At 38.7% G+C, this 14,415-nt stretch overlaps 1 protein-coding gene across 2 annotated transcripts in view; it reads right to left on the bottom strand.

Annotated features, from left to right (window-relative positions):
- DUSP10 (dual specificity phosphatase 10) overlaps positions 1-12,426 on the bottom strand; it is a 52,883-nt gene extending 40,457 nt beyond the window's left edge. The window contains exons 1-2 of one of the 2 annotated variants that reach the window (XM_070734375.1): positions 12,072-12,426; positions 7,555-8,395 (exon numbers count right to left, since the gene is read on the bottom strand). In XM_070734375.1, coding sequence (XP_070590476.1) covers positions 7,555-8,353 — 799 coding nt within the window. In that variant the 5' untranslated portion in view covers positions 8,354-8,395; positions 12,072-12,426. Of the gene's footprint in view, positions 1-7,554; positions 8,396-12,067 lie in introns of both variants that reach the window. The other variant, XM_070734376.1, reaches the window with a different exon arrangement.
- Between the last annotated feature and the right edge of the window lie 1,989 nt (positions 12,427-14,415).

Genomic DNA, 14,415 nt, shown 5'->3' with positions numbered 1-14,415 from the left:
TAAGACTTGGTAAATAGTTTGACAGTGTTGAGGGAATTATTTGTTTAGTAGAGTGATGGCTTTCGGAGGAAAATTGTTCTTGTGTCTAGTTGTTCTGGTGTGCAGTGCTCTATAGCGTCGTTTTGAGGATAGTAATTGAAGCAGCTTGTGTCCAGGATGTGAGGTGTCTAAATATTTTCACAGTCCTCTTTTTAACTTGGGCAGTATACAGGTCCTCAATGGAAGGCAGGTTGATAGCAATTGTTTTTTCTGCAGTTCTTATTCTATTCGGAAATTAAGTCCCTAGTCAAAGGATTCTGCTACTACATTCTACTATTAGTTCATTTGCACATGCATCAAAGGGGTCAATTTATTACAATAAAAGAACATATGTAATTATTAGTTAGCCCCTAATTATTAGTTAGCATATGTAATTATTAGTTAGCTCCTATAACACCTTATTTAGGGTCCAAATATAGACACTATAGTATATATTTAGGTTATTAGTCTAAATATAGACTAATATTCCAATCATCTGTCTAGGTCATTTGTCAGTGCTACAGGTAAGTTAATAATCAGGACAGATTACTTTTGCTTTATGAAGGGACTATGAGTTATTCAGCAGAGTTGCATAGCAATAGAACAATACTATGCTGCAAATGGTTAAAAAAATGATCACAAAACATACAATTTTAGAAGATCCAATACATCTGGAGCTCCTCGGATTGGGGACTGTCAGTTTATGTCACCCAGCATTTTGTCTGTATAATACCATAGTTTTACTATATACTACAGAAACACTATGCTCAGAAAAATAGGAGACAGAATATGAATTTCTCAAATTCATAAAGTAAAGATAGCATAGGACTGCTGCTCAGATAATTAAATAAGAGTTTTTATCTGTACACTCCAGTAGGTAAACTTTTAATACTATTAATAACTCTGTTAATCTGAATCTGAAACATTCTGGCCTTCTGTATGGCTCCAGCATTTCTTTAGACTTAAAACAAAACAAAAATTCCACAAAATGCACCAGACGTCTACAAGAGTGAAAATACACTTGATTGAGGTCACCAGGCAGAGCTGTAAATTAAGCCTGTAACTTAATCAGGAGAGGTGGGGGGGGGGAGGCCAGTAGAGTCTCTCTGATCAGTTTCTCCTCTGTGTGACACTGAACCACTGAAATGGCAACAGCTCAGCCTGCATGACAGGCAGCACCAAACATGGAGAAACATGGTCCTAGGCAAGGAGGGAGGGAGCGGAGACAAACTTGGACAGGGCAGTTAGCAACCAATGTTTACAAACATAAACCAGGAAGATCAGATGGGCCAGCCATAAATTATGACTGGATTGCAGTCAAGAAAGAGTCTCACTCAACATAAAAAGCAGAGCAGCTCCATAGCCCAACTTCAGTTTTAGTTCAATATCTAAAAACAAAAATGGCATCACATGCAGGGCATTAAGAGCTACTGAAGCATGATGGAAAATATTCCATCTGACAAGTGAAATTGAATAACAAACACCTCTCTAACCCCAACGCAAGCACAGAGACTGAAGCAGGGCCTTGTGATAATATGCATCCCTGGTCCAAATCCTACTTCCAAACAAGGCTTTTTCTTGCTATTTTTTTTCCCCAAATTGCAATTTATTTATTTTTTTAAAAAGGACAACATACTACAGAGAAATTAGGAACATTCTTTTTTCCTGCTTGTATTTTTTTCTGCCATCATTAAATTTCAAAAAGGATTCAAACAGCAATTGAGGAAAGAGCGGAGGGAAATAATCTCTCTTTTCTAAAGCATCTGTAGAGTTATGTTTTTGCTAATTTTAGATTCCCAGCTTTACAATACAGACATAGCAGTGTTTTGCTGGGATATGCTTTTACCTCCAATCGGGGATTGGGAAGCTTCAGTGTTTTAACTTTTCAGTAGGTCCTTACTTCTAAAGATTTGGACTCCTGGTTCTCTGTCAGACTTAATACACAAACATACAGTCACCTAGAAATCACAGTGAACTCATGAACTCAAGTTCAGTCTTCTAAAACTCAGGAGTGAATATATGGAACATTATGTGTTTAAAAATATTGTAATTTCCTTTTACTATTCATGGCTTTCAAAATTATTCAAAAATAAGAAGCCATGTCCTGAAATGGAATAACCAGAAGCTAAGAAAGATTGGGATTGTAGCCTGGATAGGACACCACCAGGGAATACCAGAAATGTCGGATCAACTGAAAAGTTGAATAACTTCCCAGAAGGCAATAATGAATCACTTGTTTACTATTGCCCATAAAATTGCAAATACAGACCTATGAAAACACCAAGATTCAGCTTGAATCACACGAGGTTTTTACAAATTACCAAAAATGGGACTGTCATAATTACTGTATTTGTCAATTAAAAGAGAAGATCAGCAGTAAGGTTTTTATGCTCCATATAAAATTAATTTAAAGTTTACTATATTTAAAGAGGTTTTTAATAATTATGACTAATACAATTATGAACCCATAAGCTCCATTTGCTGATTAAGAAGTAATTACTGTTTTCCATGTTCCTTTTTTTCAATATTCCATTTCCATATTCTATTTTCTCCATTCCTTTTTTTCAAAGTGGAAATAAAAAGTATGTAAATGCAAGAACCAATGTTAACATTCCTTAATCTTTGGTCCCTTAAGCAGATTCCCCCAAATTAACTTGAATAAGACCAAATGCCTTTCTCTTGATTACAATCTCTCTCTACAGATCAGGCTTCCCCATCCTAATGTTTTCTGACTGCTTTTGATTCCAGTCTCCAAAATGCTTAGTGACTATGTTTGAGGACTATGGGATGTCTGGAAGGCATCAGGTTGAGAGTGAAGTGACTGTGGACATGCTGCCCTCAGATACACAACATCAAAGTATGAGTCTTTTTCCATTTTCCAAGATAGTTGTGGCCATCTTTCTCACCATTCCAGGAGCAACTAGAGGTAGCAATAGAACTTTGAAGTCCTTTGCTCATACTATCTAGGGGCTGTGACTATCTGGCCTATTCTGCAACACCGCACAACCTTTTCCCAATCAATGCTCTAAAGCTTGTATTTAAAATGCCAATTTAAGAGAATATACAATCCTTGCCCTAGCCATTTTAAGATGAATCAATGTTTGATGACATATCAAAGACTAGCTAGCTTCCCTCCAATGGAGAAAAGAGAGTCCATCCAAGTTTGAATCTATAAGTCACAGTAAAAGCCATTTTAAAAATTGTATTTTCCCTTTTTTATTAATGAATACCTCCTACTTCAGAAGTCAGGCTAGCAAATAATTCCTGTACACAACTAAGAATCCAAGGAACAGGGTGGCATAGAAATTGAATTAATAATAATAAATAATAAATAAACAAGAGCAGAAAAAGAATGAGATCTGCTTATAGATCTTTTCAGGTTTATAACAGAAAATTGAATTTTGATGTTTGATGTTTGATAACATCAAATTCAATTTTCTCCATTAAAAATTCCTGAAGCTTAGCAGGAGAAATTTGGGAGGAGTGTTAGTTAAAATAATTTCAGCTCATTTCCTAAACTGGGGGGAAAAAATCCTGGGCAGATATTGTAAAGGTCCTAAGCACACTTAGAAATAGAGTAATCTTTGGCATCAAAACACAATACTATATAGTATATTTAGGTGTTTTCTTCCCATTTCATCTACAAAATGATGTCTATTTGAGTCTTCGGAGAGGGGCAGCATACAAATCTAATTAATAATAATAATAATAATAATAATAATAATAATAATAATAATAATAATAATAGTTGTTGTTGTTGTTATTATTATTATTATTATTATTATTATTATTATTATTATTGACACAACTGGAAATCTTAGAATACAATTGTTTGTAAATCTTAGAATACAATTGTTTGTAAATCTTAGAATATAATTGTTTGTTCTCAAAGACACCACAACTTTATGAATTTTTACAAAGGGATGTTCTATTTACAAAGGCACAAGGATAACCATCCACTGGCCAAGATACACAGGGCTTGGTCAACAAGATGCTTTCCTAAATTCCTCCTCATGGAACCATTTTGAAGGGGCAAAAAATGAAAAGAAAATCATTCCCGTCCTTAGGAATAGAATAGAATAGAATAGAATAGAATAGAGGAGTTGGAAGGACTTTGGAGGTCTTCTAGACCAACCCCCTGCTTAGGCAGGAAACCCTACACTACTCATTACTTCAGACAAATGGTTATTCAAAATTTTCTTTAAAACTTCCGGTGTTGGAGAACTCACAACTTCTGGAAGCAAACTGTTCCACTGATTAATTGTTCTAACTATCAGGAAATTTCTTCTTACTTCTAAGTTGCTTCTCTCCTTGATTAGTTTCCACCCATTGCTTCTTGTTCTACCAGCAGGTGCTTTGGAGAATAGTTCTCTCTCTTCTTTGTGGCAACCCCAAAATAGAGTGCTATCATGTCTCTCCTAGTCCTTCTTTTCATTAAGCTAGACATACCCAGTTCCTGCAACCATTCTTCATATGTTTTAGCCCCCAGTCTCCTAATCATCTTTGTTGCTTTCCTCTGTACTCTCAACATCCTTTTTGCATCATGAAATGAAATGCATAGGACCAATATACTGCCCTTATAGTAAAGTCACACAATTAAAAATATTCCTGCATGGATTATGCTGCTGTGTAGTTTTGTATATACTGGTCATAAACTCATGAGAAATCTGCAAGATCTATTAGCAGAATTGGATTTTACTTATGGTAACTAAAAAAGTTGTCTCCCATTGGAATACAACTGTTTTGCTAAATACAATCCCCAAAACAATATTTGTTAGAACTTGTCTGCCTTATCAGAATCCTAGCAGACAGCATTGAAAATCTTGAGAAATGAACCTAGCTATGTTCAGTTGCTATCATTAGAAAACAAAATAGCGATATAACCCAACATATCTATTTACAAATCATTTTCCATCCATTCAGTGGGACTCATTAGTAGATGAGATATGCAACTGGAACTGAAGAAGTCTGGTTTACTCAAATTCTGAAAAAGATAATTCATTGTCATCAAACCTTTCTCTAACCTTCCAGGAAGATAATTCAAGCTACCCTCTATCAACAGAGATTCTCAAGGAAATCAAATTCCTATAGAATTTGCAATCGCAATTCCCCATGTGTTATGACAAACATATTAAAAGTGCATTTTCTGATTTTAAAAAAAATAGTCAAGAGGACAGATTACTATGAAGTTTAATTGCAAAGTTCTCACAACTGCACATCTAAACATTATTTTAGCCAGACAGCTTTTCTCCTCTTTTTTGAGTTTTTTGTTTTGTTCTCTTTAAAATGTTCTAAAATGAGTACATCTTTTGACTAAAAACTTTGCGTACTTAGAGCATGCCATTCCTTATTAGTGAATTATGAAATTTCAGTTAACTTCTCTTTCTTATATTAACAAACAACAATGTTTGTTCTCCTTCTTTCTTTTGGCCTTTGAAAGATGCATCACAATGCAAAAGGCAACTTCTTCTTTAATCTCCTGCTTCAAAGCTGCTTAATTTATTTGAAGGTTTACTGCTATTCGTTTCATTAAAAATGCTGAATTTCACAATTTTGATAGTCATTTGTTTGGGGATTGTAAATCCCATTAATTTTAGAGTGACCACTATAACTGATGTAGTCTGAAGGCAACCTATGAAACTTACCTCATTAAAGTAGTATTTTTTCAAGTGAATACATTTACAATGAACCATGACAATATTTTAATAAACTATCATTTGATTTTGAAGTTGCACAGCTGCCTTAGACCTATCTATTCCAAATCAGCCTATAAGAGGTAATCTCCATTTCCTACCATTGTTTTCTATGTGATTTGAAGATTTTATGTGCACCCCTGCCTATATAATCACTTAGAATTGAAGCCCAAGAGACAGACTTTTGAAATCCTTATTACTCCTAAGTCCAGCTTCTTCAAATCAGGCTTCAAAATATGAATGTGTAAATTTTGTGAAGATTCTCTTAAGAGCACTGATCTATCATGTTGCAAGTTATAAATATTGTGAATAAATTACTAAAGCAATCAGATACAATACTACACAATTTTAATACATTGTTTGGGATGAATTTATATTTTGTAGTTTTAGTTTTGTCCAGAAACCACTCTGATTGCTTATGACAAAAAGGGCATAATGATGATAAAATACAATACCCCAATATTTTACATTGGAGATCTTCGCATTTGTATTATGCTACCATAAATTATGTTATAAAAACAAGCAATAGAACAAATGTTTCTTTAATTATGCTTTTAGTTAATAAGCATGGAAGTAACTAATCAGCAGATATTTTCTATTACATAACTGAGTCAATAACCAACAAACCTGAATATGTGTGTATGTATATGTATAAACACACACACATAGTGCACTGCACACAAACGTCAATAACATCTCTCTGCTATTTATTAAAATAGCTCTTTTTTCAGGCTTCTGTCCAAATCTGAGAAAAAAGGGCCAGTATTTTAAAAAAACCAATTGATTAAATGCAACTCTTAATGTAAAAGTATTTTTGTTGTTCAAGTTTCACAGAGGTCTGAGAAAAGTTGAGCTACTTTAATGAATAGCAGAGATGAACTGCAGTTATTTCAGGTCTGAAATGTATATTTCAAATCATTTTGAGGCATGTATACATCACTAAACTGTAAGAGAGATTATAGTATGTATCTTTATATCTGTTTTGAATTCCAGGCCATTAAATCCCAGGCTTAATAAAGTATGTTACAAAATAAACTCTTTTAGACCACTAACCTAACAGGGGAAGAGCCTTCTCTGTGGCGGCCCCGGCCCTCTGGAATCAACTCCCCCCCAGAGATTAGAACTGCCCCCACCCTCCTTCACAAATTACTTAAGACCCACCTGTATCGCCAGGCATGGGGGAACTGAGACACCTCCTCCAGGCGTTTACATTTTATGTATGGTATGCGTGTGTTGCATGGTTTTTAAATGATGGGTTTTTAAACTGTTTTTTAATATTAGATTTGTTTCCATTGTAACATTGTTATTATTGTTGTTGTGAGCTGCCCCGAGTCTTCGGAGAGGGGCGGCATACAAATCTAATAAATTATTATTATTATTATTATTATTATTATTATTATTATTATTATTATTATTATTATTAACCATGCTATGAGCCCTTCAGAAGCCAGGAGGAAAAGGTACCCCAAAGGGAAGTATGAACTTCCTCCTTTGTCCCTGCCATGTGCAACAGTTCCTCTTCCTAGCAACAGGGAGCTCCAGAAATGACGAAACAGATGTACTTTGAGATCTTTAGATGGAATCCTGTTCCTGGTCCTTTCTATTAACATTACCACTGAAAACTATTATAAATAATAGTTTTATATTGTTTATATTTTGCCTTCCCATGGAACACAGAAACTCTAGAATATTTCTGGATTGGTGTGACCTCTTTTAAACATCACTCTATTTAAAAGAAAGTAAGGAACAGTACGTGTGTGTAGGAATGGGTAACCCAGACATATTTAGCTTGGCTCAGATCTTGAATCCAGAGGAGAAAATAGCAGATTAGCAGTGTACGTACCTTTGAGAACCAGCGGTTCTTTGCCTTCCCTCTTGAGAGATTCCAGCACTATGTGCAGTGGCTGTGAAGGCATTACTCTGCTTGGCTCATTGGTGTTTTCATCATAAACAACTATTTCTTTGGAAAAGATTCTTTTAAAGGAGTCCTTGCCTTCCCTGCAAGAGATCAAGTCCAAGACAGTGATCTTGCCCTGCTGAAGCCTTCTCCTACTAATCTTATCAGAGCAATTGATGTGAACGGCCCCTTGGATGTGGCTTTTGTTGTACTCCATGAAAGGCCGGCAATCAATGATGACTGGGCCTTGGTGGCTTTTGTTGCATTTGGTCATCTTTTTTGCCAGGTCATTGGGATGGATGGTTTTAATGCTCGCCAGTTGCTTTGTTGGACCTGAGACTGGACTCCCCACGCCACCGGATGGACTCAGCAGGCTAGAGTTCTCATTGTTGTTGACCATTTGGTTTGCCGAGCAAGTCGTCAAGGTTCCTATGCTGGCAGAGATGCTGCTGGTGCTGGCTTGGGTTTGGGCCTGATTGTCCTTGTCGTATGTTGCCACAGTGCAACAACTGGCGCTGCTGCATCCACAACTCAAGGAGCGGGCAGAGCCGTTGGATGAGGGCATATACGTCAGATTAGCAGCCTTGATGGACACAACAGCCGTGCTGAGGAGACTCACAGGGTTTTCACTGGCAGAGGAAGAAGAGTCAAGGTAGCTGGAATCTAAGCAAAGGTTGAGATCCTGAGGTCTTACAGGCCTGGAGAGTGCCACTACAACCCTGTCGTCTAGTGGAGAAGGAGGCATGAGGAGGCTGAGACTGGGAAGCCAAAGGAACTCAAGCTCTCTCTGTTAAAAAGAATAGAAAAGGAGAAACATAGAAACATAGAAGACTGACGGCAGAAAAAGACCTCATGGTCCATCTAGTCTGCCCTTATACTATTTCCTGTATTTTTATCTTAGGATGGATATATGTTTATCCCAGGCATGTTTGAATTCAGTTACTGTCAATTTACCAACCACGTCTGCTGGAAGTTTGTTCCAAGCATCTACTACTCTTTCAGTAAAAAAATATTTTCTCGTGTTGCTTTTGATCTTTCCCCCAACTAACTTCAGATTGTGTCCCCTTGTTCTTGTGTTCTCTTTCCTATTAAAAACACTTCCCTCCTGAACCTTATTTAACCCTTTGACATATTTAAATGTTTCGATCATGCCCCCCCTTTTCTTTTTGTCCTCCAGACTATACAGATTGAGTTCATTAAGTCTTTCCTGATATGTTTTATGCTTAAGACCTACCACCATTCAAAAGGTAAGTTACACATTACAAAAGGTAAGTTGTCTGTAATGTACAAGCTTTCATTCTTAGACTTGTGTGGGAGTCTCCCTTAACACTGATGGTTCCAAAAGCTGTTTGCAATTGGTAAAAGTAAAAAACAACAGCAAAAAAACCCCAAGCAAATCATTAGCAGTTACAATCAATTAGCAAAGAAAGATTAGACAACTGAAGATGTATTACTGTTTAGCTAATTTAGAGTGTAAATGAATCATAAAATCCTTCATCCCAACCTCTGTGGAACTGCAGAAGTGACAGAGTGTAATTCCTTGCAAGTTAAGACTTTATACTATGTTCATGTAGGCACAGGGATGGCATTTACTACAGAATATCCCCTTGATCTCACAGTTAAACCTTAAGAGTAATATAAATGCATATATCTGAGAGTAAATAATATGTCCCAGACACCAAATGGAGTTATTGACTACATTTTTTGCTTTGAAAATAAGCCAACCACAATAACTTCTTGCTCTCTCATTCATTAAAAGAAAGAAAAATAAAACTCTTTTGGTTTTGAATTTATTGTGTTATTTTTAATTTGATAATCTACACAAGCACATTAAAAAAGAAAAAAATAGAGGTGTGGCAAATAAATTAACCTAACACATCTTACTTTAGTAGACAACCTACCACAGTATCTATGGAGCAAGTAGCAGACAACCCCTACAAGGAAATACTGCTAAGAAAGATCCCAGACTTTCTCTACCTAATCCATAAATGAAAGCTATTAATATGAAGATCACATCTCAAGAAAGCCAGAAAAATAAATCTGAGCATGCCAGAAAATGTTGCAACTTTTCTTTAAAGACAGTTTCAAAATTGCCAAGAACAGAGGATGTATCAATACATTGTCTAGCAATGAAAACAATCATTGAAATGAAAGAGGATTTTTTAAAATTAAAAAAATGGGAAGATGTCATGCATCTCTTATGAGTGGAACTGCTATTTTAGAACTGTTCTTTAGTCAGATGCTAATGCAATAATTTAATGACAGCTCTGGAACATCCAAGCCTCAAGGTACCTAAACTCTTCTGGATATTGCTGAACATATCACATAGCTTGAAATTATGCATCTTAATAGGAAAAAAACACCCTAAACCTTATTACCTTGAAAGTTCATGTCTTACTTATATTAGCTTTTAAAGCACTGCTGAGTGACCAATTACATTGGCACCTGGCTCAGTCTAATTGAAAGAGGTCAAAAATGTCAGATTTTTTTAAAGGTTACCACATCACCTTCCAAGTCTCTGGAACTTGAAAACTTAATCATACTTATGGGTAACCGATTCCCATTTAAGTCATAAGAGCTGAAGTACAGAGTAAGGTTCAAACCAAAAGTAAGAGCAATTGTCCTCATTTTCTCCTAAAGGGCAGTACCTCAAAAATGATTATTTAAGGAGGCATGTGGTTTTTTTTAAGGAAAAGGTAATTATTCGGTATTCGTCTTCTAAAATCATCGCATCCTCTTCACCAGCAGCGTGGGGCCCCTATCCTAAGACAACAGTCGGGATAACTAATGTTCTCCTCTCCTTGCAGAGGGGGAGGGAGCGTTTGCAGGATGAATTTAAATCGCTGCCGCAAAAAAAAGGACAAAATAATCCGTCATCCGGGCGGAAAGCAGCAGCCCCCAAAACGCTACGCAGAGGCAAGAAATCAGAAATATCACAGAAGCAGCTTTTCTTTTTTAACCCCTCTTTCTCCTCCCGCCCGCTCCTTTGTGGAAAAGGCAAATCTCGGTGCGCGCAAATGTGCGCCTCGGGCACTTCAAGGAATGAGAAGGCAGCAAGGGCGCGGGGAAAGAGAAGGGACCCACAGAAAGGCAAAAAAACCCAGTAGTTTGTAAAATAAAACCAATTTTTTAATAAAAAAAAAACCAGGAGCGTGCCATGATTTTTATAACCGAGTCAGATGTGGCATTGGAAGAGGGTTTTTAAAACATCCGAAGAACATCTCATAAGAAGGTTGACTCATCCTTCCATCTTTACGAGTTGGGTAAAATGAGGACCCAGATTGTTGGGGGGGGGGGGTATGCCGATTCTGTCAACCGCTTAGAGAGGGTTGTAAAAGCAGTGTGAAGTGGTGTACTGTATAAGTCTAAATGCTATCGCTCTATCGGGAGGCCAAAGATTAGACCATAGCCCTTTCTCCCTATGCAAAAAAAAAAAAAAAAAAGCTACCCGGGCAGCTCTTGCGTCTCTGCAGCAGAGGCAGTTCCCAGTTCCCAGCCAAACCGCGAAGTCGGTGTGTTGCGATGGCAGAAAATCGCAGCCAACAAAATTAAGAACAACAACGGCTCCTGCTACTACTACTGTGTCTCGGGCTCCTCTAATAGTTCCCACAGGTCCCCAGGAAAGGAGAAGACGTCCCCTCCGGAAGGATGAATGGCAAAGATGCTGTGAAGCTCGATGCCTCTTATGCACCCCATCTCTCCCCCCCCCCACAACACCAACACCACCACCCGACACTGCAGCAATCCCAAACGAGCACAGCTCGCTTTCGTCCGACTCATTCGGTGTATATCCGCTACAGAGAGAGAGGAAGAGAGAGAGAGAAACGACGCCGGGAGTTAGGAATGGGGTTAGGAAGAGAGGCAGCGAGCGCTCTCATTTTTATCGACCCAAACACTCTCTCACTCTCACTCTCTCTCTCTCTTTCTCTCTCTCTCTCTCTATCTATCTATCTATCTTTCTCTCTATCATTCTCTCTCTCTCTCTTTCTCTATCTCTCTATCTCTTTCTCTCTCTATCATTCTCTCTTTCTTTCTCTCTCTCTTTATCTATCTCTCTATCTCTGTATCATTATCTTTCTCTCTCTTTCTTTCTTTCTCTCTCTTTCTTTATTTCTCTATCTTTCTCTCTATCATTCTCTATCTTTCTCTCTATCATTCTCTCTCTTTCTCTCTTTTTCTCTCTTTTTCTCTCTCTCTTTCTCTCTCTCTCTCTTTCTCTATCTATCTCTTTCTCTCTCTATCATTCTCTCTCTTTCTTTCTCTCTTTCTCTATCGATCTATCTCTTTATCTCTCTATCATTCTCTTTCTCTCTTTATCTATCTTTCTCTCTATCATTCTCTCTATCATTTTCTCTCTCTCTCTCTCTCCCTCTCCCTCTCTTTTCGAAGCTTCACAGTTGTCTACATAAACACGCAGGCACCCGGTTCCCCTCCGCTAAGGGAAAAAAAAGTCACCTACTCACTTCATCAAACGGAAGACTCTCCTCCAGCACCCGGCGCGCGGCTGCGGTGATCGACGGATCCACATCAAGCCCCTCGCTCGCTTAGCTCCATTGATCCTCCAGCCGCTGCAACAGACTTACTTTCTCTTTTGCTACCCAGTCAAAAAATGTTAAAAGGTTCGAAAAGGGGCCGAGGCGGTAAGAAAGAGACGGACGGGGCCTTCGCCCAATAGGCGCTCTCTCCCGGAGGCTGGCTTGTTTTGGTTTTGTTTCTTTCTCCGCCCTCTCGCGGAGATGCCAATGATTGGGAGGGAACGAGTAAAGTGGGCGGAGCCGGCGACTTGCCCTCTCATCTCTTTTGAGGGACGTTTTGGTCGCAGTCGCTCCGGGGCTTTCTGTGTTATAACCTGCGGAGCGAGTGATGTCATTGGAGGCCAATCAAAAGCTCCGGCGGGCCAGCCTCAGCCGGAGAGGAGCAGTGGCAGCTGCTCCCTGTTTTACATGTAAACTTTAGCGGGAGGATGTGGTTTAACCCTTTCCCGCGCAGAGTTGTCAGTCGCGCTCTTTAAACGACTCCCCCCCCCTCTCAAAGTGGCTCGGCTGACCTAGTCTCCCGCCTTCTCCTCCTTCTCTTTTGCGTTTACAAGAGGTTCGCCGTTATTTTCTCGTGTCCACTACTCCAGTGTTTCCCAACCTTGGCAACTTGAAGATATTTGGACTTCAACTCCCAGAATTCCCCAGCCAGCGTTCGCTGGCTGGGGAATTCTGGGAGTTGAAGTCCAAATATCTTCAAGTTGCCAAGATTGGGAAACACTGCACTACTCTCCCTTTAAGATCTCCCTCCCTCCCACTCTTTCAGTGAATGAATGACTGGGTGAATGAGAATCTCTCAACTACTCAGTTCTTCTTATCCAACCATAACGGAGCCCCTCGCTTGAATGACTATTTGTTTTTCATTTGGAACTGCCCAGCAGAAACAAGAAATCATTTTGCTCTTATCTCTTATCTTCAATCTGCCACTGCTTGAAAGATAGGTAGCAAGAGGAAGAGACCAGGTTCCCCTCAGAATCCTTTAATTATGCTTAGGGATCACCGCGGAGGAGGATGCAGTGTGAGGTTTGAAGGCAGTGCAACAGAAGAAACCGGAGCCTGTCAAAGAGCAAACAAAACTACACCGTAGTTAATAAGATCTCAAGGAAGAACTGAAAATAACAATGCACCTTGCAGTTTTGAGAAATGGGCAAAGAACGCTTCCTGTTCTCAGATTTCACCAGACCTATGAGGACTACTAGAATGAAACCATTGACGTCTTCTGCCTCATGCATCCCAACGGCTGGTTAGGTCCCACAGAGTCGGCCTTCTTCAGGTCCCGTCAGCCAGACAATGTCATCTGGCGGGTCCTAGGGGAAGAGCCTTCTCTGTGGTGGCCCCACCCCTTTGGAATGTACTCCCTCCAGAAAAACTACCCCCTCCCTCCTAGTCTTTCGCAAAGCTTTGAAGACTTATCTCTGGTAGCAGGCATGGGGCCATGAGCGGTGAGATTGGCTCCAGCCGATTCTGTGAGTGTGACTGGATTGGATGAATGTGGACAACTGTGTCAGGATAGATGGGGGTTTTTCATAAATTTTCTTAGTTTTGTAGTATTTTTAAAAAAATTAGATTTCTACACATTTTATTGTATTTATTATGCTGAATGCCATCCGGATCTGTTGAGAAGGGCGGCATAGAAGTCTAATTAATAAATAGTAATTAGCTTTTCAGAGATTACTATGATTTGTTTATATTTGAGACAGAAAAGGTAGATTTCGATAGTCCCAACTTATTTGGATTCTATTAACTAGCCTTGAACTGGGGAACCATTCCAGGCTAGCTCCCTGTAGATCAGGGGTCTCCAACCTTGGCCACTTTAAGACTTGTGGACTTCAACTCCACAAGTCTTAAAGTGGCCAAGGTTGGAGACCCCTGCTGTAGATGACCACCTTGTGAATGTCATATAAAAAGTGTAAGGAAGCCACATTTAGCCTCATTTCTTCCAGATGTGTTGGGACAACTAGTGTTATTCCCCAAAAGCATGGTCCCTGGACTATCAGATCAGATATCTGAGGAATATTAGTCATTATGAAACATTAATTCAGGATAATGGGTCAAGTCAAATATGGCACCCTCAGCTATATTTGCGCCCCATTTTGGAAGGTTACATTTCAAATCTGGTAATATATTTTTCTTCTTAAATCCACTATAAAACTATTTATTTATTCATCCATTCATCCGTCCGTTCATTCGTTTGATTTGATTTGATTTGATTTGATTTAATTTGTATGCCGCCCCTCTCCGCAGACTCGGGGCGGTTCATAGCAGTGATAAA

The sequence above is a fragment of the Erythrolamprus reginae genome, chromosome 1 (assembly GCF_031021105.1).
Source record: "Erythrolamprus reginae isolate rEryReg1 chromosome 1, rEryReg1.hap1, whole genome shotgun sequence".
Lineage (NCBI taxonomy): Eukaryota > Metazoa > Chordata > Lepidosauria > Squamata > Dipsadidae > Erythrolamprus > Erythrolamprus reginae.
The sequence above is the reverse complement of the archived record's forward strand: the minus strand, read 5'-3'. Positions and strand labels throughout refer to the sequence as shown.